Here is a 26,282-nt window from a genome sequence, read left to right as displayed (position 1 = left end):
TTTCAGAGTCTTTATTTCCACTGCGATCAGTTTAGTTGAGGACACAAATTATTTTTTGAAACAGGGTTTTGATATATTTTGATGAGCTATATAAAGTATTGATAGGCTTGTAGGTGGGTTTTTTAAAAGATATCTGCAAGAAGTATGTGGCTTACGTTTCTAAAAATGGTATTTGGCTGGCTGTCCCTGACTTAAAGCCGAGCTGCAGTCATCTTTAAAAAAATTAAAAAAAATATTGTGTGTTCCTCCCATCCTAATCCAGTATACGACATAGAATCTAGTTCTTTTTTGTCTTTTTGGCATCTTTGCTCCTGCAGGCTTACCGCTGCCCACTCACTGATGTACAATGCAGGAGCATAGGTCCAGCTATGTATACAATAATGTCATTATTCCACGACTAGAGTGGGGAGTGAAAAAGAGTACCAGCTGTATTGGGACTGGAGAATAAGAGAATTAATACTTTGTATTTTAAACCCTGAGTCTGAACCATCTGATTTACAATATATGGATAGACGGTGGCTCTAAATCCTGCCATTTGTCTTATTCTGCTAGCTAGACACCTATACCTGCTGCTGTATCCTGAGTGACTCTTCCCATCACAGCTTGAGTTCAATGTAGTCTTGTCCATGAACAAGTTTTCTAAGGGGGGAGGTGTTCAGCACAAAATCATGGAAGATTAGGCTACATTTCTGAAATCTTGGAAAAGAACTGCTACATCTAGCTGTATTTTGGGAAGGACGGTGGCTCAGTGGTTAGCACTCTGACCTTTGAACCTACCAGGTTCCAATTTCGGCCAGGATACTATCTGCATGGAGTTTGCAGGTTCTCCCTGTGTTTGCGTGGTTTTCTCTGGGTACCTCCCACATTCCAAAGACATGCAGTTAGGTTAATTGACTTCCCCCCAAAATTGACCTTTGATTATATTAGACATATGACTATGGTAGGGACATTGGATTGTGAGCCCCTTTGAGGGACAGCTAGTGACATGACTATGTACAGCTCTGTGTAATATGATGACGCTATATAAATACTATTTGGTTTGGATGATACCCAAATGAAAAGAACTATGCCATGAGAGAAGCATGGAGACATTCATAGTTAACTTTTCCTTCTGAAAATGTTTTTCTGTCATTGGCTGTTATTAATGTAGGATTTCCTAAAACTCTCTTGTGCTCTCACTTATGCCTGTTATACATACGTACAAAAAAATAAAAGTATATCAGCTGGAAATTAGAAAAACTTTATTTCCAATTATAGATGGCATGGTATGATTGATGTTACCACTTTAAGTTATCATGGTTGAGACTTTTTTAACACGCTTATATATTAGGAAATCATCTCTTTTAACATACAGTGTGCATTCTGGTAAGATTACCAGTTGTGTATATGGTAAAGGGTTTGTTCGAAAAATTATATTATTTATAATTATACAGTAAGACATATGTGGGTCACCAAAGACTCTTTTGATCCGTGTGGCTCTTCTCGCCATTTTAGGTGCCAAGCTGAAGTTTGTGACTGTGTGGCTGTGTGTAAAGGAGAAAATAAATCTAATCACTGTTAGAGGTATATTCATAAATTTTTCTCTTGTCAATTCAGCTAAAAGTTTACTGACAGCCGTTTGAATCCCACTACCTCTCTGGCTTCAATGCATAATAAAACTGTGACATGTTTTGCAACTTGGTGGCCATTTATCAAAAGTGTACATTCATCACACATTTAAATTCTATGTATCTAACAAATTTAAGGGAGATTTTAGGTCTAATTGACAGGAGAAAAATGTATATGTACACCCCTGAGGACATTCCTATCCTAAGTCAGTGAGAGGTCTGTATGGCTTTTACCAAAGTTCAATGTCATTTTAATGTATGGTAAACCGGCCAAACTAATATTCAGATTTGGGTGGGCACATAGATATCACTTCTATGCATTAAGACAAGTGAAGAATGTTAAAGCCTAATGGTGACAGAATGAATTGGGAAAGAAACTAGTGCAGAATAGTTTGATGTTCTAAACTCCTATAAAGACTGAACTAATATTGTTATTAATAGGAAAATATGATTTGTGTATGGCAAAGCAAAAACAACATACCCTAGATGCTATTGCATACCTCCAAACCAATCTTTGTTTTAAAGGACAGTTGTGGAATGTCCATAAATCAGGCATTTATGTTTTGATTGGTTAGATCTGACAGGTTTCAGAAATCAAGTCCTAAAATTGTCCTGATTAACCATTTAATTTGTAATAAGAACCTGAGTGCTTTCCTCTTGCATCTATACATTCAATATATACAATATATATAACATATGTACAGCTTCACAATATGTATTCTCATAAGTACATGCCCCAGTAAAAAAAGTTAAATAAAATATAGACAACAGGAAAGATAATCCTAGAATATGTGTCAATGGCATGATTGTTCTCAAGGATTATTCTGCCGACATTCCCTTTAATGGATTTCTTCCTTTTTATACGTGCTGCATCTAAAGTGGCCACACTGGCTGCCCGACCACGGGATGAGCTCTCCTCGGAGTGAACAGAATAGTTCAGGTCGGCATCACTGTCATGGTAGCAGCCATCAAACGCCATGGCCTGCACTGCCTCAAGGTTCAGGGTTGTTGAAGACTAGGAAGAAAGTAAGTAATTCAGTTTCAACTTTGATGATATATTTTAGGAGAACAAGTGCACTTTAACACCCCTTAGTTCATTTTACATTTGCAGGCAAATCAAGCAAAAATATCGGTTTAAAACTGAGATCTGTACAGAAACACAAAATTGTGTTTTTGTTTAAGTTGGTTTTGGTTAATGGCTAGGTTTTATGCCGTTCAGTGTCAGAGCTATACGGCTTTCATGTACTTACTAATATTCAGAATTCTGTTAGAAGTTATAATGGTGGAGCAAATCTAATGGAGCAGAGGGGGACATTTGTCTGTATTTTGGCTCTAAGTTATGACACTATAATATATTTTTCATACATATATGTTCATGCAAAGATGAATCCTGACTTTCTCATCTCCTTTTCCCTTTTATTTACCTTCCCTCTCCTCTTGAGCTGTTTCCGTTCCTCCACAGTGGTCAGGTAATTGACAGCAGCATACTCAATAACAGACAGGAACACAAATAGGAAACTGATCCACAAGTAGACATCTACAGCTTTAATGTAAGACACCTGAGGCATTGAGGCACTCACTCCCGTGATGATGGTGGACATGGTCAGTACAGTAGTAATACCTGTCAAAGAAGAAGAAGCCATTTATGAGTGAGTGATAATCCCCACAGAAATAATAATAGATACAACAAGAGCTTTGCCATAAGAAAACTGGTATTCTGAGCACAGATTCTGGACTGCAACATTATTGGGTCAAGTGAAATGTCATTTTTTACATTATCTGTTGTTCTTTCACTAGCCAGCCAGTTGGCATTACACAACAAGGCGAAACCTTTTATGGCTATTAATGAATCTGTTGAGTCCAGTGAAAATAATCGGCATGGTGTGTTTAAAAATAAAGTAACTATCTTATGAGCTCTTTAGCCTACGCTAGTTACCCGACTGCAGCAGGGGAGGTCAGATTGACTGGTCAATATATAAAATATATTTAGTCTCTGGGTTGGTCTTTTAAAATCCTAAAGCGTACCTAAACTTTGAATTTTTATTTTTCATAATATGGTAGACAATACTTTTATTTAAGTAAAAGATTTGTTTGCTAGTGTTTTTTTAAAATGCAGCACTGCCCCCTTAATTCTCGATCGCCTAGGCGATCAAGAATGAATGGGAGAGCAGAACCTCCCGGGATACCTACATCACGCATCCCAGGAGTCTCCTAACTGCACGCTCTGCGCATGCCCGAGCATCTTGGGCATGCGCAGAAGGAGCCCTTTCATAAAGAAAGAAACAAAAAGGCTGATCGGCAAGATCAGCTTCCCTTTTTAAGCCATTAGTGCAGAGTCACAGGTAGCACACTTTTGGTGGCTTCCACCTACTTACCTTTCTGAACTCCTCTAGAACTATCAGGTTGGAGGCAAACAAAACTAAACAGGAACAAGAATGATCACTGAGGCCACTTATCAACATATAAAGAATATTTGAAGATTGAAATGCTTACATTTCCTGAAGAAAAAATCCAGATTCCCTCGCCTGCACATAACACACCTTGGTTAAATCTTCCCTTTCGGAGTAGATTATGTGATTATCATTCCTAGGCTTGATTCAACCCAGTGACACTGTTGACCCATGTTTTTCTTTAAAGTATTTTTTTTTAGTAAAATATATCTAAATATATTTACTATATATCTAGAGCCCAAATTACTTTTAATGTTTCTAGGTTGGATATTTTCCATGTTGAATAGTGAAGGGGTGGCTTGCTACCCCTGCCAGTTGTACTTTTGTGCCATCTGTGTCTAATTGGAAAGATTTCCCATTCACTTCCTATCCTGTCGATACAACAGAAATGAGAGGATACCTTCCCATATATTACCTTTTAGACACACAAAAACTGGGCTCCAGTAGAGTCATGCCTTACCTAAAGATACTCTGGCTGGTACAGCTCTTCTGTCAATCCAAAAAGAAACCCACGATAGCATTACCATCAACATTGCCGGGAAGTAGGACTGGAGTAGAAAAAAGAAAATATGCCTTCTAAGGATGAAGTTGATGAAAAGTCGATTGTACCAGCCTGAAAAACAAACAATAAAATTAAATAAATGTTCAGCCTAAGAAAAATATATATTTGATTTTTTATTTGATTGTTTTTTTCACACTTGACTGTTGTCATTATTTACAAATATAATCTGTCTTTATTAGACACAACCACCAAACAGAATAAAAGTTAGAAGAGAATAAAGACAAAGAACATTACTGCTAGGTTAGGCTAGTCCAGACAATTATTTGTCCTTACTTCATTCACTTTTGTGTTGTGTATTATTGTGCATATTGATACTTTGTATTAATCAGAGGAAATGTTTAAAAACATCAGGGCTTATTTAGCCAATGTTCATAAAGATGTGCCTAGGCACCTGAATTGCTCTGTATTTAGGAAGGTTGAGGTGATGGATTTGGTCAAAAGCAGAAAAAATGGGGGTGATCTTGTGATGTGGGTTTAGTTTAAGGTATACTTTTCATAAACACTGGCAAAACTGCTTACTTATGAGACGTCAATGCGTCAGCTATGATCTTCTCAATCTACTAAATGAATTCTGTAGTCTGTATGAATTTACTTTTACATTGTTATGGAGGTTCTTAGCTCGGGGCATATGCTCTGCCCACTCGCTTTTCCTGGCTCCCATCAGATGAGAGCTCCTTGCTGACCAATATAGTACTCTTATTGCACAGGGTCTAGGAGATTGGAAGTCAAATGTCCTCCAGTTGAAAAGCTGTTGAAAAGCTGATGTCTCCAAAGCAAATTAAGAAACTAAACATGATCTCATACAGGGCACAGAGCCTTTTTTTTGAGTGTACTCATTGAAAGATATGCCAAAAGGAAAACATGAAAACTGAACACAGACAGTAACAAAAACACTACAAGGGTTTAAAACCTCACCACCCCACCCAAATCACAAAAATGTTTACCTATTGTTATACTATAATGGTTATTATCTTCAATAGTTACCGGTACTGCTGTATAGTGCCAGTCCACTAGAAGCACTGAACTCTTCAATGAAAAACTGAGACAAAGAAATGTGTTCATCAGTTTTTAGAGACTCATTTCCATGTTTCCAATACAACATTAGGTCATCTTCATTATAGGCATCTAGAAGTAAGACAAACAATAATGATAAGATGGGATTTTTCAGAAATAAAAGTGTATAAATGTAATATAGTAACTGAAAAATAACATATTATTATGCCACACTCCAAAGTCATGCGCAATAAGAAATCCTCATTACATATGCATGCATCCATTGTGAGTTCTGCGGAGATGGGCTGTTTGTTTGGGTGGGTTCTGCCATTACTATTTTTTCTATGATTACCTCCATGGCATCTCCTCTGCTAACCAGCTCATCTCCTTACTGATAAAATGACAAAATGATCCCACACAGTTGTTAGCTCTTCTGTGGATTTAAATTTATGAATAGAAAAATCATAGAATAGGTTTCATATCTAAACCCAAAACAAAAGTATAATATATTGAAGCATACCACTTGGGTTGGGGCAGCGTCAGGTTTCACTTTTCATGATAATACCAATTTAAGCAAGTTAATGCAACTTGGTCTCCTTTTCAGAAATATAACATCCTGCCTACTTCATGTTACCGGTAACTATCTGCTTAAAAGAGAGTCTTAAATGGCAGGCTTTTTTCATGAAAGATTTATGTACACTGAGCTGCCCATGCACAGATCAGTGTATAGGGTTGGCACAATTCTGTTACATTAAGTTACATTATGGTCATGGCCAGTGAAGTTGGCCAATAACTTCAAACCAGGATGAATAGGGGAGGATGACAGCTTCCGTGACACAGCAGACATTCTTTGTCTCCATTGTGTCATCTATTGATCATATCAGTTCATCATGTCATAAAAATAAACAAGAGCAGACATGTTTGTTGTTCAGCCAGTATGACAACCAAGGTGCTCTTATAGGTACAGTGAGAAAAAAGCATAGACATGAAGGAACAGGAATTGTTATATTTTTAAGTTTACCAGATCAAGATAAAATGAAAAAGGTTATTCCCAATGTGTGGACTTTGACTTTAGATATTCCTAAATAGATCTTGAAGTTGGAGAATATACTTTCTGAAAATACTAACAGAATAACTGCAGAGTATAGAAACTTTACCCAGTTCCAGGGACAGGTGAATGCTAATATTGGAATAAATGGTGGATAACAGAATTTCTCTACTGGTCCAGCTCTAATCACTGTGTCAATCCCCAATTTTTTAAAAATGTTTCATAGACCAGACAAGTTTTTTCTATGACTGTTCTTGTGACAAATGTAACATTCCCAAATTTACTGTCCTCTGTGTCGCAGAAATAAGTGATGATTTACATGGAGTTTTGCTTACAGTAAAAATTATTCAAATGAAACCTTGATTTTGGTGATTGAAGAGTGAGAGCAGTATGACCTAATAATATACAACAATTAAAATCTGACAAAGGTTCAAATCCTTTCACACAGACAGCCAAAGGTGCATGTTTAAATAGTATAGATTTTTTCCTAAATTCAATTTATCGTCATGTTTTGGATTGAGTTTTAGCTTTTTTGCCAAGATTGTTTTTATTAATGTCGTTTTCCTCCCCATTGCGGAGATTCACCTGTCTAAATGTACTGGTGGCCTTTGTCAAAAATGTTTGAGTTGAGAGATAAGGAGGAATTTTCTAATGGGGACATCGGTTTTGGGAACAACTCTTGAACATGGAATTCTACTAACTTCTCCTTGCGACCTTAAGACAGGATGTAAAGGAAAAATTCCTCAAGGCACACAGACCCTTTTAGTATTTAAAAAGAAAAGTTTTAACTCTACATCAGTACTACTGACTTATGTATGAATGCAGGCAGCACATAACTTATATTTCTGCAGTAGTGAACAAACCTACTTACAACTTTCCAGTTCCAAGGAGCAGTTATGTGTGTCCAGAGGAAATCTGCTGAAATCCATGAAACACATTGCAGAGACCGTTATCCTGAAAGAGTCAAAGGAATCATATAAATATTCCACAGAACATGATGCTCACTACTAATTCCAAAACAAACTATAAAGTAGGTCTGACACAATTCGGCAGAGGGCCTCATGACAGGGGGGAAGGGAAGACATAGAGGCAGGGGTTAAAGTATAAAAACAAAAAAGGGGAAAAGTGTGGGAAAAATTAAGGGTCTAGATTGGTGGCTGATAGGGAATAAAAAGGGGGAGCGAGAGGGGGGAGACAGCAGATAGTACGGGAAGATGGAGAGCTTCCCACCCTCCCTCCCTATGGCATGAGCTAAAGGATTTTGTTTGGTTTGTCATAGCAGCTTGAGTAGGCATGTTAGTATTTTAAGTCCATGGAAGTTAGAGTTCGAAAAGGGGGAATGGGAAAGGGGTGGGACCCATAAGTGTATGGGTAGTTCTGTTATGGGTTGCCTTGCATGATACTCGGTTGTTGTGGGGGCTAGGTTTCGGAGGTTCAACCCGCTAACTGTCCCCGAGGCGGTGTATGGGCAGCTGGGGGCCGGGAAGTGGAGCGGAGATGCTTGTAAAATTAAGGAGGTTATAGTGGGGCATCCATGGACTAAAAGGAGAGTGTTTTCCTACTTAGCAGACTGAAAATGTTTGTTTGGTTATGTAAATGGTGTCTTTTTATCTTAAAGAAAATGTAACATTGTTAAATAAAAGGGGCTGCTATGGCCAATTTTTACCAATACTTATTGTGTGGGCTGTTTATTAGGGCTACATTGGTGAAAGGGGGGTATGGTAATAATTGGTCAAGGTTTAGCAGCTATGGATTCATCTGAAGTACCCTAGTCATCTTTCTTTCTCTCCAATTCCTTGGTTTATTCTGTCTCAGCCACCTCCTGTTATTCTACTTGGTGTTGGGTGCAACATGGATTAGCTATTCTTTTGACCTTCTAGTTTTCCACCTCCTGATTCCAATTCCCAGAATATCCTTCCTTTTTTTTGCACTTGGTTTGTGCGTGTGTGTGGTCCTGGGTGTGTTACTGGTGACCTTGGTGGTTAGTCCAAAAGATGCTGCAGAAGCCATTACATATAAGTATTTATGTCTCCCTACCACTTGACATTATTGCTGTTATATCCTGAAATTTAATCTGGATTGTTTACTAGTTTACATATTTTATATTATTTTCCCAATTTAGGAAGTTTACAGGGGTGTTTTTATGATATTTTACTTTTGCTCCTATTTTGTGTTTTTTATTCTTTGTGTGTTGTATAGTTTGTTGTTGCAAAACTTAAACAGTAAAATAAAATTATATTGCATAAAGAAGTATCATTTGGCATACAGGACCAACATCTTCAGCTAGGCTTAGACTATGCAATATCTTTGGTCAATTACTATTGATTATAAGTAAACAGTTAATTGTTAAAAAACAATCAAAAAAGTTTTCAAGCATATTTACAATCAAAATCATTAAAATGATTGGGTAAGTTTTTTTTTTTTTTTTTTGCTAGTGTTATTTATTATACCACGTTTGTTTAAATATAATGGTAAAATCAAGCTTGGAGTTCAGATATTCAGATTACTTATCACCAAGTTGAAGGTAAATTGAACACTTGTAAATATTCACAAGGATCCATTATCCGTGATTGTAGATTCCATTAATAATAACACTTGAAGAAAGTCAGAGAGTGCATGCCTAGCATTAGTTCAGACTATAGATACTGATACCTGGATAATGCCAGAATACAGATGGTTCTGATCCCCTGGGATTGAAAGGTAGATAAAAGTATTCTCAGGGGACCTGTGCCAACATGACTCCTAAAGTTAAAACCATTCCCCCCTGACATTTAAGTTTAGTAATTAATGAACATTAATATTATACCATCCGAATTTACCATACCAAAAATGGGGAACATATCCTACAAGCTAAAGCTGCTCAAGAATCCTGAGCTTTGCCAACTAACATCATCAATGAGGCTGAATACAACTATTGGAACCTCCAAGAAAATGTCAATATGGTAAATGCAGGTATAAAGTCTCACTAAACTTATCGTATCACAATTCAATCTGTAGGCAGTATTGGATGACTAGACCAGATTTTTTTTTTTTATGCTTACAGTTAATTTCTCATTGTCAAACATCTAAATGTGAATTTATTTTCAATAATGACTAAACATAAAGTGTAGCGACAGATCTATTACAGCACCATACATCTTCAATGCAGTCTGAGAGTTTTAGAGATTTGTGTTAAATGGCTGGCATACTTCAAGCAGTTGTTTTTCCTGTTTATCAAACCTGAGTGGCAGAAAAATGAGGCGTGGACAGCTGGTGAATTTTCCTGCAAGGATATAACGTTTAGTATAATAAGCTGTCTTTGGGGGGGCTACCTCAGCGTGGGATTAAATAGGAATTTAATAGCAGTGCTCATGGACATCTTGGGTAATCTGAGGATAATATAGATGATGGATGTGTATTTGGTGTTACCACCCACTTTCTTAATGAATGCTGTTAAAGTGCGCCATTTCAGCTTTTAGGCTGAGTACTAACAAAAATTAATGTGGGATTTACTATGGTTTTGAAATCATTAATATATAGCAAATATCTTGCTAGCTAAGTGGAACTCATTGAGGACAGGGAAACAAGGTGATGGAGCTATTAGGAGTATTGCTGAATCATCCTTGACTTTATATCTCCATGTGCCTTCATTAGACTAAATTTCCCTAAAAGTTGTCCAAATCAGTAGCATTTAAAATGTAAGTTTTGGCTGGGTCATTTCCATACTTCTGTTGTCTAAACTATTTGTTAGGAGTTGGAGCTGGATTCCATCCTGTAACCTTTTTATGTGCACATTTTCTGCCACTAAACTGTGGACTCATCAGAGTCATCCAACTTTCAATCCATGTATCTTTCCTGACTTCTTGTTCCTGGCCGGAGAAATCCCTGAGAGTATCTAGGGTCTCTTCTTTTCCTTGGTATTTGCCAGTGGTTTGTGTGAACTGTCTGCCCACTGCTTTTTTTCTTGATTTGTATCTTTCTTGACCTTCTTCCTGTGTTACATTGCTTGAATCCCAACCGTCCCAGCAACCATGGCATTTTACAGTTTATTAAACACACTTTCACTTGATGGTTTAGTATTTTCTTATGATAATGCACCAACAGATTTTGGGCTGTGACTTGAGTATGGGATAAAAGCAAACCTATACTTTCTTGAACCAAGCTCCTTAAAAGAGAAAGAACATCCATGTCATCAGTTCTATACTTTGGTGGAATTAGCATCCAACGCTGGTGACAATAAAGATCCAAAATATTTATTGTTGGTTCTTCAGTTATCAACAAGCAGTTCTTTTTCTTCATAACTTTTTTTTATTCATGGTCTTTATTTAAGAAAAGAAAGGGGGAGGTAAACAGTGGCCATCAAAAGAGAACTTTGTTGAAGAGATCAAATGAGAGGCAATCTAAATCAGATACATGCAGTGGCCTGAACTCAAACAGTATCAAGATGCACTACTTCAAAACTTGACAAACTGAACATGCCAGAGGGATGAATACATGTGGAACACATTATTTAGGTGGCTGTAACTTCACATATACTCCTGTCTTGAAAACTATGAGGGAAAGGTGCCACAGGCCCCCAGGGTCAGCTACAAGCATTGTAAAAGGCAGAAGGAAATATAACAGGGAGGTAAGCGCAATATGCACATTATCACTTAGGGAGGTGGGAAAACCACAAGGACAAAAAGTCTGAGGCGTGGGACAGCTTCTACCCCCCTTTCCACCAATTGCACTTGGGTTCTCCTACAGGTTTTATACTCTACATACTGTATGTTTTTGTAACTTGATGTAACAGATGCAATAAGCGCTGAATAGAACACAGGAATTTTTTTACAGCTATTACTGTGCTACACTTGAGATTTTAGTATGTCCACAATGGTGACAAGGGGCCCAAATATGCTACAGGATGCTTCAGAGGTCCTTCAAAGAAGAAAGAGGCCCCACAAAGCTGACACCACACATTACTAAAGGGGTCAAGAGCAGTGAGCTAAACAGCTTAAGCCTGGGAGAGCCTAGAAATTATATAAAATATGGGGACCATCAACAGTAAGAGAATTTACATTTACGTCAACAAAGCAGACATAGCCAAGGTCTATGTAATCACATAGCAGAAATGCAAATCCCTCAGTCACAGTCTCCGTTGTTGGCTCTTGGAACTGGCCATATATGCACAGTAATGAAAAGTTGATTTAGAATGACATGTCTCATTCCAGGTGATGAATCCTTGTGGCAAGACCCGGGGTAGTCCCAGCTATACTATCCACTTCATAGGCCACCTTTGCCACTTCTCGCTTGACCTCATGCAGTTTTGCCCTCTAAGACCCCCTGATAGTCTGGTAATGATGACCTCCAGATAAGAACACATAGATAAAGCCTGTTGTAGTTCCCAATAGTCAGTGACACCCAACACAGCCATATATCAGAGGATCAGCACTTCTCTCTCTACAGGCTTCAACCTGGCCTAGCCTCGCCAAAGAATCAAATCCATCCAGGTGACAAGTAATAAGAAAGTAATTCATAATATAACTAACCAAACCATACCTACATCTCAAAAACACCCTTATAAACCATAGGTATCACAACAATACTGTAATGTGCTTTAAATCAAAATGACACAGAACCAAATCAAATACAGGCAGAGGGTAAAGGACTAATCGTCAGGAGTTCCTGTGGTCTTACTGCTACTTTTCTGTCTCTATTACTCACTATCTTACGATGGCCTATTCTACATACATTAAATAATTTAGGATACTGCTTAGGTACTTTAAGGACATTCCCAATAAAATAGCAGATCTCTTTTTTTAGTTCACTGTTGAACACATTGGACCACATCTAAGAAGGTAATTCACTTTTTTGCAATGCTGGCCTGTGCATTGTTTAAAAAATGTTAACGTCTATCCCCATCTGCTTATCACTCTATTTATTCCAGATCTACATAAAAAGATTCCAGACTTTACCATAGGGCTTGTAATAACTTCAACTTAATCATTTTTATGGAGTCCTAAATCCTACAGAGATCATTCTATTTGCATGTATGTGCAGAGAATATATAGAAATAAATTTACCCACACAGCCTGACTCTTATAGAATCAGAAGGTCTATAAATTGAAAAAAAAAAACATACATGCAATAATTTCTACAATAAAAAATGTTAATCAGTCACTCAGCAAGACAATCTGCAGTCTTCTTACCTTAGGCTGAATAGCACGTTGCCATCTGGATACACACGCAGCATGATGTTTTCCATTGTGGTATCATGTATAAATGATCGTTTAGAATGGACAAAAAATACATCTGGCACCCAAATCTTTTTGATTAGTCTTCCATCAAATGTCATGCTTCTGTTGTTGGTACTCTGGAAAGACAGCCTTTCATCTTTCCAGTAATGTCTGAGGTATAAGGTCATTGTAAAATCCTTCAGAGGCCAGCAGTAAAACACAAAGAAATACAATTACTTCACCTAAACAACTGATGCATCAAAAATTATATATTTTTTCAGAACTTTTAGTAACATTACACTCCTGCATGAATAAACTCCTGATAGGTCACAACATGTATAAACAATACAATTTTTTTTTCTAAAATCTCCACCAGGTACTCTGGTTTCCTCCCACATTCCGGAAAAAACATGCAGTTAGGTGAATTTGCTTCCCCCCAAAATTTACCCTAGAGTGTGATAATGACATATGACTATGGTAGGGACATTAGATTGTGAGCCCCTTTGAAGGGCAGCTAGTAAAATGACTATGAACTTTGTACAGCGCTGCATAATATGTCGTCTCTATAAACTGGATATTAATAATACGGGAGAGGTAGCAACCCCAAGCTGATCTATGTCATACATTTAACACAACCAAGAAGTAGACATGAACCAGGATTTGCATGATTCTATCCCAACCAGGATTATCAGTCCAGGAAGTAAATGCTATTCCTAGATGATGTCTGAACAAAGATAGCTCTGAACTTCAGAAGATAAAAGTAGGTGATGGAATTGTCAAGGTATTGTTGTGATCTCCATGAGAGGTAGTAAATACTCTTGTTTAACCCACTAAGAGTAAAAGAAATCCAGATAGTTCATCCAATACTAGTTGACCTCATTTAATGTGTCCTGTTCTTGTATTGTTGAAGACATTACACAGATTTCTAAACTGATTTATTAGTTCTATCCAGCATATCAGTAGAACTTTTGAATTTGACTAATTACTCATTGAGGCAAGTGTCATTTGAAAAAACTTTATTAAAGATGTAAAAGTACCATGAAAAGACTTTAAGGCAGCATTAATAAATTGTGGTCCATGATCCCATTATTCTTGGTATGATTGCTCCCATCTAAAACATTCTTTCTCCTTCACTCTACTTTAAGGCATCAGTCTACTCCTTAGAACAGTCTTTCTCCAACTTTTAGATGGTGGGTGGCACTTCTTTTCTGGTTTCTGCTCTTCAGTGAACCTCTGCTATAAATACTATCCACAGCTTTCCTTATCTTACATTATTTATACACTTTGATAAGTTAACTATAACTTTTTATTTGGTGTTTGTCGGAAGATTTTAAGTCACTTCTTGTTCAGGAAATGGAGCAGGAAGTGAGACAGGATTTCTCAAAGTAAACAGGTATGAACAAACAGACCCATAGGAAGGGGCCAACGTTTTGGGTAACAAAATATGATTTCTATCTTTACCTTACAGTTATAATAATCACCGGGACAAATCTCTCCGGTGAGTTCCCAAACTGCAGTAAAGGTTTCTGTCATAAAAAAAAAAAAAAAAACTTTAGATACACTTATCTTTGGTACTACCTAGCAGTAAAATGCAATCATGTTCATTTTTATACATGCCTTTTGGTAACACAAAACAGCAAACAATAACATCAATGTAATACACTTCATTCACTACATTAAGGTAAAAAAAAAGAAAAAAACATATAACTTACCATGTCAACTTCTGAAATGCTGTCAATACTTTCTATCTGTACATCAATGCCAACTGGAATCGCTGAGCCTTCAAGCAAAATATTTTCAGTTGTAAAAAGATCAATATTAAATTACAGTATCTATTGCAATACATGTGCATTTTATGAACCTCAGAAAATTATTTTGGTACATTTGAAAAAAATCTCCATAACATATATCTGATAAAATCTGGCAACTTTAATGTTGTGTTATTGTATCTTAAATATCCTACAAATATTGTATCTCACATTGCTGGCTATTAGGAAGAATGTCACCTTTACAGAAAGCCAAAAAGATCATTGGTGTCAGTTAAACTGACCTGAGAGGTACAGATTGCTCATTGCTCAAGGAACCCCTGGTAACCTCTGGAGGAACCCTGGTTGAAAATATTTGTTTATAACATACTGGGAGATTTTACAAAAATTATATCAGATCATGCAGTGCAAGATACAGCACAATCAGATTAAAAATTGTTGCCGTATTATCAAATGCATAATTTATTTTACCCTATTATTTTAATTATTTTCACTAATGAAGCATTATTGAAATGCTAAGGAAGCGTTAGTGAAATTACTCTTCGCGGCAGGGTCCTCTCCTCCTATGTCACTCTCTCTATTGGTCAGTCATTTGCAACCCCTATTTAATGTACGGCGCTGCATAATATGTTGGCACTATATACATCCCGTTTATTAATAATAATATTATTAATAATAATAATAATAATAATAATAATAATAATAGGGATTACATATTATCTGACACATGATAGTGATTATCAGTCAAATAAACCTATTTCTGCAGTAACATTGTGATGTCTGAATTTTCTTTCTAAGGCTGCCAAAAGACATCACACGTTGGTGACATGTGTAGACGTGTTCTGACCTCCCTCCACAAATTTGGATACGCTCTGATGCTTAGGAAATATATGTCAATGGAGACGAAGGACATACATTTGATGATAATCTTAAGGAGAAGAACAAGTGCAATTGAGATCCCTATTAACCTCCTTGATATATTTTCATACCTGCAGCAGTTGCTAACATCAGAGCCATGAACATGAGATTGTTGATCAATTGGACCAAGAATGGTCACACTGGTCGCCCAATTCTATGGCTTGTTTAAAGGCGAGCTGCTGAAAATACAGTGGAATTTAAGTGCAATGTCCCTTCCTGTCCCCAACAGTTTTCCAAAACTACATAGAATGAGAGAGAGCTGTGGTACCATTAGCTCAATGCCACTTATCCGTGTGTCCTCTGCTTCCTTTCTCTGCTATTTTCCGAATAGAAATAGTCACTGCACATGGCAGCCATATAGATCTCCACTACAATGGTTAATTCCATTTAAAAATACATAAAACAGTTTTCAGAGAGTTTTTGTTGAGATAAGACACCTTGGCACTTACCTCCTGCTGTCCTTTGTGTAGATAATACCTGCGGATCCTGTTTAGGTCATATGGGCTGGTGGGGACGAGTCAAACCATACAGCCCACCAAGCAGCACGGGGACAGGCGCCAAGGAATTGTCCCAACACTATTTATAGGTAACCTCAGATCTAAGCTCTTGTACTAGAGAGCATACATAACACCTCTATTCTCTCATGCACTGTACTCTAACTGGGGATAGCTTTATCCCAAAAAAACAGTATGCTCCTTATTTATTTAATCAATAGTAATAAAGTTATCATTGAACTAAAAGGCACATGTAAAATAAAACAAAAAAAATCTCTGTACATTACCTGCAGATAAACAAGATTAAATACTTATCACCAAAAAAATGTTGCATTAGGCCTAGATTTTTTTTCTCCTCATTTAAAATACATAGGCAGGTGCCAGCAGATGTGTATATGTACCAACATGTGCAAGCCATGCATGCCCATGAGAAAAGACATATCCACAGGAAAGTGAGCTGATGTGTGCAAGGTGACAAGGTTAACAGCCATATACACATGCTCAATATTTGTTGCCCAATAGGAACAAACCCGATCAACTTTGTGAAAATCTAGCAGATGTCATTTATTGATCCGCCATGTTTATGTTGAAGTCTTACCTCCAAATCCAGGTCTCATGGCAAAATCATGATCATCTATGCGTAAAAGCTGTTCTGATTTGACTTGGCGAACTTTCGTACTGTCAATTCTCTTCATTTTACTGTAAAATGAGATAAAACATTATTAGTGACTAATGTATTTGCTTCATGTAATCAATAGAACAAGGCATATTCTGCTGTTGCATAAGACATTTGTGTATAGCCAGACCACAAACAGGCAGATATCTTAATACCAATGACGGGTGACAAGTGGTGAAACATCTGCCCATTCTTTAATGTAAAATCTGATTGCAGGGCCTTCCATGATGTACAACTTTTCAGCCTTTCTTTGGGATTTGAGGCATGACTTGGTATTTTCAAATATTTATAGCCACTAATAAAGAGATTAAAGCACTTTATTTAAAACAATTCCATTAATTGTTTACAGGAACCTGACTCCTGATAATAATAATATAATACAATATAAAAAAAGGATGACAACCAATATAAGCATTTTAAAATGGAAAAGAATATGTGTATTTGAATAGCAGGCACTATAAATGTTGAGGGGAGAGTGGGAGTAATAGGCCAACCATGCATATTCTGCATCGGCATGGCAATACAAAGCATTAAGAATTTAATAATGATGTCATGGCATCATGCAATAATGAAAATGTTTTTAGGTTACTTAAGTATTGCGGAGTAGTGGTTCAAGTGTTCTAAGGTCCTTTTTCTATTTTTAAGTTGAGAAGGATGCAGTAAAACCTGTCATGTTTTTATTGCTGTCTGTGTTCCTGCTGATTCACCCTCTTTATTATTAGTGATCATTGTCACCAGGACTGGGAATGAGGCCAGGTTAGTGCTGTATGGCACATGGGTCACTGGTACTCTGGTATGCACCCCCCACACTTGCCACTGGACCTGAAATACATCTTCATAATCTGCAGTGATTTAATAATATTTGTTGTGGTGCATTGCATTGAAATAAGTAGTTCCTTCATCCATTGGACAACCATTTAAAATGCCATGGCAAAATATTTTATGTCTTCAAAAGGATTTATTACTTACTTTAGAGAGACTTCTCATTTTTTTGTATCTAACAGACAGGAAGAGCAGATGTTGCTCCCCATGGATCAAGAAATTAAATTAAATTTTGCTGATGTTGGACCTAACAGCCACCAATCATGGCACTGAGGGGAAATTTCATAATACATGGCAATTGGTGGCAATTTCAAGGGATAGATGAGTACAAAATCTATTAGTAGTCCCCGAGTTAGGGACATCCAAGATACAGACGACCCCTCGATACAAACAGGGCTTCCCTGCTCGTTTGTGTGCAGGATGGAGGCTTGATTGGGGGGAGGGAGGCGGTTCTAATCACTTTCAGAAGAATTCTCAGAAGTTCTGCAGCTTCTTGTAACTCTTTAATGACGAAGACAAACTCTGCAGTTGTTTCTTTTTGCATATCAAAGCACAGTTAATAGATGTCTAGGCTCCATAAAGTTTTTTTTGCTTTGTTCCCGATTTACTCACAATAAGGTTTTTAAACAGTAACAGACACCATGCTGCCCAATAATATGTTGAGTCAAACATCTGTCCTAATTGCATTTATTAAAATAACATTCCTGTTCTGACTTACATACAAATTTAACTTAGGAACAAACCTACAGTCCCTATCTGGTATGTAACCCGGGGACTACCTGTACTTGGCCTAGCAATCCGGTTATCCTATGCACGCTTAGTTTACCTGGGGACTTTTTATACCCTACTGCCGCCCATGTTACACAAAAGGACATCTGGTCCTATGCCACCAACTCATCTCATCCCTCTTCCCTGATCCGCCCCTCTCCCATTGCCTCTTTCCTTTGTGATGTGCTACCGCCTATTCATGTGTTTCAAATCTATTAGACCTTGATGTTGATGACCTTGAATATTGTTATTATTGTGTTTTTATTATTGCATTGGAGAACATTAAATCTCTTGGCAAGGATTATGAAGAATGAATATAGGTTGTTGCCACTGATTTGTTCATGTTTTTTTAATTGTTGGTTTGTACTTTTTATATGTTCCTAAACTTGTTAAATAAAGAGTATTGCTCAAAAATATTGCTCCCTAGTAGGACTCGAAAAATCCTAAAAGAAAAATTGACCACTTTTTATTCTATCAGCAAAAATATGGCTTTAAATGTATCACCTGTTTTGTCAGTAGACATATGACCAGAAAATGTGCATGCAAAGGTTTTGTAAACCCCCCACCTCCTTACCAATTATATTACATATAATTCTGAAAATCTGCTGTGAGACTTTTACAAGCAACATGACAATGATCTCCGTAATCCAAAGCAACCTGCTGGGGTATGACAACATTGCTACCAGAATGAACAAATGGGTAAGCAAAATTAAGAAAATATCTAGAATTAAAATAAGGAAGTGTCAGACAGAAATACGGATATATTCATTTTTTGTAGCATTTGCATTCAATACGAATAAAAAAAAAAAAGTGTTCAGAAGAAATGGCTGTTGCTATTGGTAAAAACGGTCTCTTGTTTATTGAGTAAATGGACCAGGAGAGTAATCTCTCTCATGTACTTTTGGTTAATGCTTCAAAATCTTCTTTGGAAGAGAACACAGACAAATAGCTTTGCAGAGGAGGGGTTGGTCGCTCGCTGACACCAGCGAAATTGTAGGTTAATAACATTTCCCCGTGGATTCTTTTCTGAAAGTCCCCTACTCTTCCCAGCACCATCTGTCAGAAATGCTCCATTGCAGTTACTGTTTTATTATTATTAATAATATTATTATATATTGCAATGTAATAATAATATGTGATAATGTATGCCGGGCTGTACAGTATTAGGGTATGATGATCACCATACTGTAATGTGAATGTATAGAGCCAAATCCTTTTATAAGGGTCACAACCTGAAATGAATCCTGTTACCTCAATAATTTATTGCATTCATTTTTAATGATACACACAAACTGAAACGACACAAGCTGATTATTAGGTTTCATACAGATATTCAATAATTGTTGCTGTTTGCAATCTTTAATGGTAATATCTAATGGCCGTCCTTTTTTATATTCACCATGGCAGGTCGCTAAATGGGATAGCTGTACCAAATGCAGATTTCACATGAGACAATCGCAAATAATCATTGAACACTTAGCGATAACTGCAACCACTCAAAACTACAAAATATAAAAATTACAGAACTGCTCTTCTAGGCTTTTGTAGTAGCTTGCAAATGTCTGCAAAATTCTAGCAGTTACTGGCAAATTAGGGTAGGCTTGTAGTATTTCCATTATTGTTATTACACAGTATGTATATAGCGCCATCATATTACACTGCACTGTACAAAGTCCATAGTCGTGTCACTACGGTAACTGTCCCTCAAAGGAACTCACAATCCAATGGCCCTACCATAGTCATATGTCATTAATGTAGTCTAAGGACAATTTTTGGGGGGAAGCCAATTAACCTCACTGCATGTTTTTGGGATGTGGGAGGAAACCAGAGTACCCGGAGTAAACCCACACAGACATGGGGAGAACGAGCAAACTCCATGCAGATAGTGCCCTGGCTGAGATTAGAACCTGGGACCAAGCACTACAAAGGCCAGAGTGCTAACCACTGGGCAAATGTACTGCCTATTTGACAGAAGGCCAGTAAATATTAGAATTTTTACCAATAAATTCTCAATAAATACAAAATTTCTCTTTCAAGGGATCAAAGTCATTCTCAACATGACAAAAAAAAACAAATTTAGCCTCCTGGTTCTGGTCTAGCGGACCTAAACTGTGGTAGACCTTCTCCCAGCTCAAAGGCTTCACACAGCTTTTCTGCCTGAGACACATCTGGCCTCAGGCGGCATCTTCCTCTGTCTCACATACAGATGCTTATTTATTATGAGGTTCTCCAGAGCCATTGTAAAATTTTGCCAAATTGAGGAGTGCCTGTCAAACCCCTTCCTTCCAGGACACTCCGGGCCTGGATCCCAAACAAAGGGCTGCAAATCTGCAGTAATACAATTATTCATGGTCCTATCCAAACCCTGTAATCTCTTTTCCAGGCAAGGGCAAGGTACATGATCGCAAATACCTTGCAAATTTGGCATCATATAGCTCATCTTGCTAGAAAAGATATATAGTCAGCCAATGTTAGCTTCACAAATCATTACCAAATGCCAAAAAAAGACTGAACATTGGATAGAATACATTGTATTTGTATTAAAATGTGTCATATAGCATAGAATCTGATCTGGGATTACCCTATGGTGCTTTTGCTAGCTAAAAGCATATGAAAGCAAAACATGTCAACTGGGTGGTCGATATATCTTGAAACAGTTTAATACAGGGGTTGGCAAACTCCAGCCTTCAGGCCAGATATGGTCTAGCCAGTAGTTTGTCTGGCCTAATGCCCCCTGGCCGATCCAGCCTACTCCCCGCCAGAAACCCACGGCGGAGCCTTAAAAAAACTACAGGAGCCGGTGCCACCGGAGCTCCAAAGCCACATGCGGCTCTTGAACCTCCGTGTGGTGGCTCCCTTTCCTATTTACCGCGGCAGGCGTTAACACTAGCATCTTTTCTAGTAAACGTGCCTCAAAGATGTTTCTTTGAGGCAACGCTTAAAAAATTGAAACGCACGGTTAACCACAGAAAAAGCCTAAAAACGTGATTTCAATGGGGCGTTTTGCTGTGCCTATAACCCCTAAAACGTAAACATGTTAAAAACAGGTGAAAACGCAGTAAAAACACGGAAAAACGCGGAAAATGCAGGAAAATGCTGCTTTAGCTAATCAGCCAACTAATTTGCTTACTTGGTAAGAAAGAGTTATAAACTATATTTATAGCCACAAAACAGACCATAGCTTATGCCTAGAAGATCTCTTAAATAAAGTTTTTGAAAGTCAATCAAAAAGTGCAAGGTGTTCTTGTCAATTAAAAATTAATGGTTATTCTTAAAGAGGAACTATACTGAAAACTTCAACAAAACAAAAAACACACCTTTAATCCCTCAGGGCAGGCTGATCACTCCGGAGGTGTCCGGCATCGGGTCCTGCATCGTCTTGGCATTCGTCTTCTCATAAGATGAGTTCTTCATCTTATGTCACCTGACCCAGGTGCGAGATCGGGTGACGCAGGATGAAAAAAAAATTGCCGATTTCACTGGACATGCTTGAGATCTGCAAATTTTTCTCTTTGAGCAAAAAGGCAAAAAAGTGCCCAAGAGCCTCCTAGGTTGCCTGATGCCTTTGCACTCCCATTCATTTACCAGGCTGTGCTGGACCCTTTTTTTTTAAAAAAAAAAAAAAAGGGTGTTGCACCTAAAAAAAAAAAGAGAATTTTTACCTTACATAAAAGGGTTCTCTACCCTTTTATGTAAAGTGAAAATTCTGAGTTTAGGTATGCTTTATTGATTCCCATTTGTGAATCAGTTTGTGACTTGCTTGATTTCATGATTTTGTTGCCCTATTTCTTTTCTTTTGTTTTATCTTTTGTTTTCCAATTCTCTCTTCCTTTACTCTCCATGATCCAATGTATGTGATTTGTCTTGAACATATTTATATATATTTGTTTTATTGATTCTTGTATCATGACTAAATTTTGGTTACGATATCATGGGCAGTGTAATTCTGTTTTCCCCAGTTCCTTAAACATTTCTATTTGTATGTTTTTATACTATTATCTACTGTCCAGCTTTCTACTTTGTAAAAAAAAAAAAAAAAAAAAAAAAAAAAAAGAAGTATAGTCACCCCATACTCCAAAGAGCTATTTTTACCTTTGTATAGTGTGGATTAAGACCCAGTGTATGGGTCCCAGCCTCACTTTCACCAGTGAAGCCGGGTCATCCAGCAAACCTGGAATGGATCTGGTCCAGGATTCAAAACATTGGCTAGCAAACAGCAAATTACTTTGAAGAAATCCATTGCAGGTTTTCTGGATCACCCAGCTTCACTGATGAAAGTGTATCTTCTCCAGCCTTGGAGAGCTTGAATAAATCAGCCCCATTATATAACATTCCTATTCTTTTTGGTTGCATTGTGGTCTGGGATTTCCCATATCAGAGGTGGTACAATCTACTTCCTTCCCTACTCCCAATATTTATTTTTCCTTTTTTCATTCTTCTAATCTTTCCTTCTATCACCCTCCTTTCAATTTTGTATTTCTTAGCTCTCTCTTCATATTCTGATTTACTTGGGATTTAAATGTTCTCTCCCAGGTTTTCTAGAACCTAACAAGAGTCTTCACAAGACACGTAGGAGTGATGGCTTGTGACCAACAGATTGCTTTGAGTTGGCCCTGAGGTTCTCAAACCCATCATATTAACATATGGCAATATCATGTACTTATATAGTTATAAAATATTCATAAAAAAGAAGTTTACAACATTTATCTATATTGATAATATAATTTACATCACATGTGTATCTAAAAAATCTGAAAAGACGGTACAGGTTGTTCATTCCGTAACAGAATCTTTAGAAAGTTGGGCATTTAAAAACAGTGCTGTCCTCCTTTGTACACTAATCTTTACATGGAAAGTTGGAACTGAGGAAATTATAATCTTGCAAACTGGTGCATTAGGTAGTCTCCAAGTGCAGTGCAGCCAAGTTATCATCCAACAAACTGTGACAACGGAAGCTTTGCATTAGGAAATGTATTCAATTTAGGAGCATTTCCAGTCCGAAAGTCAACCAATCATTTCAAACTAATTTCTATACAAAATAAAAAGTTTGTAAAGTAGTGTAAATATTCTACTTATCAACATACTCTTGATAATGTCTGCATACCATAAGTAGGGGGATACCATTTAGAATGCTGCTGACTCCATGAAACTCCCCCACCCTATGCCTGCTTTGTAGCTACTAAGCAAAATCATCAAACTGATAAAACCCACCCTGCATGTAAAACATAAGAAGCACTCATCTTACAGATAACATTTTGCTGTACCTGACCATTAAAAGACTGAGGTCATTATCATTTCTGAATCATAAACTGATGTCAACATTTTAGATTGTAAGCTCTTCTGGGCAGGGTCCTCTCCTCCTCCTGTGTCACTGTCTGTATCTGTCTGTTAGTTGCAACCCCTATTTAATGTACAGTGCTGTGTAGTATGTTGGCACTATATAAATACTGTTTCACAAAAAAAAAAATCCTTAAAAAGAAAACATTTGAAATTAAGATGTTTTTGGTGTTGGTTCTTGTGTTTGTTTTATAAAGGTTGTGTTGAGCCAATCTCTTTGTTGATTATTTAGAGCTCATAGTATAGGTATAAGGGGAAGAGAGGGAAAGAAAGAGGTTTCAGGGTTAGGAGGTTTTTGTGCAAAAATAAATCAAGTGTGTATTTTTCAAGTTACAATTAGTACATACATCAAAAGGTACATATTATTTATTTTAAGCTCAATATCCAAATGCCTTTGCCTCTTTCCCCCTCGTATCCTTATAGCTATACTATGAGCTTTGAAATTAAGAGACTGTATACAGTATTTGGCTGATTACTTCTATACAGATTTTTTTCTTTCATGTCTGCTAAGCAGTGGGAGGCTGAAAGAGAGATTCTAATTGGATGCTGTGGGCAACAGAAACAGTTATTTCTTCAAACAGGTTCAATCCTGAGTTGCCATGGCATAGCATGAAAAAAACTAAGCACAAGAATACATTTTTGCAAGATTGTTTTTACCCTAATATGTGTGATAAATGTATGTATCTGGCTAATTTCACTGTTTTAAAATATACATGTTACTGTACATAACTATAGCTAGGTTGCAGACTGATATGCACCACTGTTGAACTTTTGAAAGTATATGTTACAAACATGTCATTTTCTTCAACCTAAGCATGAACCTAAAATGTCCTGAAATTTTTATGTTACTCATTGGCCTTTAACATTATTGTTCATGGTAGGTAAGGACAACACAGATGGAGGGAGGTCAGAGAACAGAAAAAAAAGAAAAAGAGAAGGAGACATAACACATAAACAGACATAACATATGAGAGACTAACATGAAAAAGGAGAGGAAAGGAAGGAGAGAAAGAGAGAAAACATGAAAAAGAAAAGGGAAAAGAATGAATGAGGATAAAGGATAAAGAAGAAGATGGAATCTTAGGGACAAGGAAAGCATTAGAAAGGAGAAAGTGAAGAAGTGAGGCCATGTAGAAAGAAAAAGGAAAAGAGTATCAGTGAGAGGAACCATAATAACAAAAGAGGGAATCCGAGAGTTAATGAAAAAAAAGGGAAACGAGAAAGGGAAGAATTAAACGCATGTCAAGAAGGAAGAAGAGAACATAGATGAGAGGAACACTGATAAAGAAGAAGAGGGAGACTGAAAGGAGAGAGAAGAGAATTAGAAAAAAAGATAAAAGTTATAGATGAAGACCTAGGGCGTGAGAAAGATATATAGAATGAGAAGCAGCAATATTAGGGAACAGAAAGAGAATGGACAGTTGGAAGAGTTAGTGAGAGATAACAATGGGGATGGGAAGACAGATAGAAGAAAAGCAAAAAAAGGATAAAAGGATGACAAGGAAAAAGAAAAGGAGACATGCAGAATGTTAGAGACCTAATGTAAAGTAGCTTATTTGACAACGTAATTGGCCCTTTGGTAAACACATTTGAAATTCCTCGCTTAGCCCTCTCACCTTGTACTCTTGCGGCTGTCTCTCATGGGCACTGGGTGAATGTCCTCCTTCTCATCTAGGTGATGGTGGTGTTGGTGATGATGTTCCTTCTGCGGATGAAACCCGTTGAGGACAGCCCCTGGCCAGAGACTAGTTAGGAGAAGCAGTTTAATGATGAGGACCATTTCTCTAGAAGTATTCTTGTTCCCCGGCTCCTCACAGAGCACTCATTATCCTTGTTGTTGTGTCACTCTACCATTGTGACATGAGCCATTCCTGGGAGAATGTAGCAAGTACATGTCCAGTGATGATTATTACCCAGACAATAACAACCTGCATATATCCAGGCTCTCTTCTATTATATCCTCTGGTCTTCGTACCAAGAATATCTAATTGCTGTGAGGTAACCAAATCAAGAAAACTGATTTTCAGGTCATGGGGGCATTATTCGGCCCTCTATTCCTCCTTCTGTAGCCCTACATAAGCTCAACATGAAGCTTACCACCCACACAGTACATTCTCAAACAGAAAAGAGTGATGTCGGCATTTAATCCCCTTAATCCTACACACGCCATTAAAAAAAACTTCAATACACTACAAAATCTGGTCTTATTTTGTGGAGGTCATGGGATTTAATCTCAGCTATGCTTCTTGAGACTAATTTTTCGAATGGGTTATTTCACTGTAAATACACAGAAAGGCTGCATGCTGCCGTATTTCATTTAAAGCACCTAATACATTGTACGAGTGATAGCTGATAGCTTGGGATCCCTAAGTGTCTTAGAAAAAATGCCTAATTAAGAGATTGCTAAATGGATTGGCATACCAGCTAATCTCTTCACCCCTTATATGGTCTTTTAACAGTTTTTTCCAATATGACAAAAAGGTGGACAAAAAAATTTGGGAACATAACCATTAAAAAAAGTTTACTTTATTTTAATACAGTAATAATGATGCAGGGTACTTGCTGAAAAATTCTTCTAAAACGTACATTTTTTCCAATTTAATTTTTTGTTTTGTGCCATATTTTATTTAACCTCCTAGTGTAACAC

The 26,282-nt window shown here is 37.3% G+C and overlaps 1 protein-coding gene across 1 annotated transcript; it reads right to left on the bottom strand.

Annotated features, from left to right (window-relative positions):
- On the bottom strand, positions 1–25,715 carry GABRR3 (gamma-aminobutyric acid type A receptor subunit rho3). The gene is made up of 9 exons (XM_072431686.1): positions 25,252–25,715; positions 16,631–16,731; positions 14,567–14,634; positions 12,828–13,051; positions 7,532–7,614; positions 5,604–5,744; positions 4,518–4,670; positions 3,032–3,228; positions 1–2,622 (listed from the first exon to the last, which is right to left on the bottom strand). The coding sequence occupies exons 1-9, from the start codon at positions 25,413–25,415 to the stop codon at positions 2,329–2,331; spliced, it is 1,425 nt and encodes a 474-aa protein (XP_072287787.1). The 5' UTR covers positions 25,416–25,715; the 3' UTR covers positions 1–2,328.
- Between the last annotated feature and the right edge of the window lie 567 nt (positions 25,716–26,282).

Source organism: Pyxicephalus adspersus, chromosome 1, assembly GCF_032062135.1.
Source record: "Pyxicephalus adspersus chromosome 1, UCB_Pads_2.0, whole genome shotgun sequence".
NCBI lineage: Eukaryota > Metazoa > Chordata > Amphibia > Anura > Pyxicephalidae > Pyxicephalus > Pyxicephalus adspersus.
Note: the sequence above shows the minus strand (reverse complement) of the source record. Positions and strands in the feature narration are given on the sequence as shown.

Coding starts and splice junctions, on each gene's coding strand:
- GABRR3 (XM_072431686.1), bottom strand. CDS start 25,415: ATGGTCCTCATCATTAAACTGCTTCTCCTAACTAGTCTCTGGCCAGGG. Junction 7,615..12,827: donor AACGTGCTATTCAGCCTAAG/GTAAGAAGACTG, acceptor TGACTCTTTCAG/GATAACGGTCTCTGCAATGT. Junction 5,745..7,531: donor CTCCTTGGAACTGGAAAGTT/GTAAGTAGGTTT, acceptor TCTTACTTCTAG/ATGCCTATAATGAAGATGAC.